Genomic DNA, 1,745 nt, shown 5'->3' on the forward strand with positions numbered 1-1,745 from the left:
AGCAGCGCCCAAGCCCCGCCCTCTACCTCTTCGTGGTAGTGTCCAAGCCCTGTGCTCCTTTGCCCCCCAGTCTCTTGTTTCCCCCCGCTTCCTCGCCCCCTTTTGCAGCTCCTCAGGCCCCACCACAGCCCTGTGACCTCAGGGCACCCCCGTGGATCCAGCCATCCCCCGGAGCTATCAGCCGAGCTGCTGTGGAAATAATCTGGCAAGAGAAAGGCAGGTAGAATCCTGGCTGGGTTTACTGGGGCATTGCTGATTACCTGGGAGAGCACCTAAGGGTGTGCCCACTGGTGGGGAATTTGGCCGAGTTCTCTTGGGCTACACCAACTGCCCAAAACGAGCCAGCCAGCTTTTTCTGTGGACTCTGCAGACCAGCCAGAGGCTAGTGGGTCGGTGGGAATTTGACCTTGACTTTTCAGATCCTGTCGGACCCAGAACTCTGCTGGAGCAGGGGCTGTTGTGTGAGGGCACTTGTGTAAGTGCCACCAGGTAGGGAATACTGAGAAAACCACCGGGTAGGAAACAAACAGCAGAGTTTGAGTAGGGACCCCAATCATGAGCACACTGAGAGAGCAGAGGTTTGAGCAAGGTCCCCCAAGTGTTTGACCTGCCCTTGCGATAACCCCAACCCTTTGCCTGCCTCACCGCATTTGGCTCCACACAAGTGCCTACACGTCTGGGCAATCAACTTGCCTTTAACGGAGAGCACCTTGACCTGTCTTACCAACAAGAGATTGCCCTAGCAGGCTCTGAACTGACATTTCTCTGAAGTCAGAAATTCAGAGAAACACACAAGTTTGGTAGCTGCCCATCTGATCTCAAGAGCATTTTCTTCAGATCTAGAACATATCAATGTCTCGAAGAAAGCAAACTATCCCACACAATACACAAGAGCAAAGCAAGATGTCACTCACAAAGGGTGACACAGTATCAGTGGATTCCCTGAAGCCAGAAAGTCTCATGGAACTTTCTGACACAGAATTTAAAAGGGGAGTGACTGAATATATCCAATAGCTGAAAGTAACTTGATGAATTACAGGATACTACAAGCAAAGACCACGAGAAGCTCAAAAAAACAATGCAGAACATTACAGATAAAAACAAATGAGGCATTAGTGGCACTGGAAAAACAAGAATCCACCATTCAAAACATAAGGTGCAATGTTTCAGAGGCTGTCAACATGATGGAGGGACATATGAGCAGAGTTCATGAGATGGAACACAGAATCAGTGTAACTGAAGACAAAATTGCCACCATAGATCTGCTAGAGCAAAAAGCAGACCCAAAAAAGAAGGAAAAAGAAGAAAACCTAAGAATAATGTGGGACACCATAAAAAAAAAAAAATAACATGTGCATCATTGGAATCCCAGAAAAGGAAGAAGCAAATAAAGGCACTGAAAAAGTTGTGGAAGAATTACTAGAGGAAAACTTTCCAGGCATAATAAAGAATCAGAGAATATGTATTCAGGAAGCTCAGCGAACACCATATAAATTAGACCCAAAAGGAAAACATCAAGGCATATAATAGTTAAATTTGCCAGAACCAAAGATAAGGAGAGAACCCTGAAAGCAGCAAGGGAGAACAGATAAGATTAAGTCCCGATTTCTCAGCAGAAACCATGCAGGCAAGAAGAGAGTGGAAGGACATATATCAAACACTCAAAGAACACAACTGTCAACCAAGAATACTGTACCCAGCAAAATTATCCATCAAATATGAAGGACAGATCAAGATATTCCCAG

The 1,745-nt window shown here is 46.1% G+C and overlaps 1 protein-coding gene across 1 annotated transcript in view; it reads left to right on the top strand.

The window, feature by feature from the left end:
• LOC102875390 overlaps positions 1–1,745 on the top strand; it is a 177,455-nt gene that overhangs the window by 933 nt on the left and 174,777 nt on the right. Inside the window, exon 3 of the mRNA XM_006902513.1 lies at positions 109–216. Within this exon, the coding sequence (XP_006902575.1) occupies positions 109–216 (108 nt within the window). The remainder of the gene's footprint in view (positions 1–108; positions 217–1,745) is intronic.

The sequence above is a fragment of the Elephantulus edwardii genome, unplaced genomic scaffold (assembly GCF_000299155.1).
Source record: "Elephantulus edwardii isolate Elephantulus edwardi_28Jun2011 unplaced genomic scaffold, EleEdw1.0 scaffold00422, whole genome shotgun sequence".
Lineage (NCBI taxonomy): Eukaryota > Metazoa > Chordata > Mammalia > Macroscelidea > Macroscelididae > Elephantulus > Elephantulus edwardii.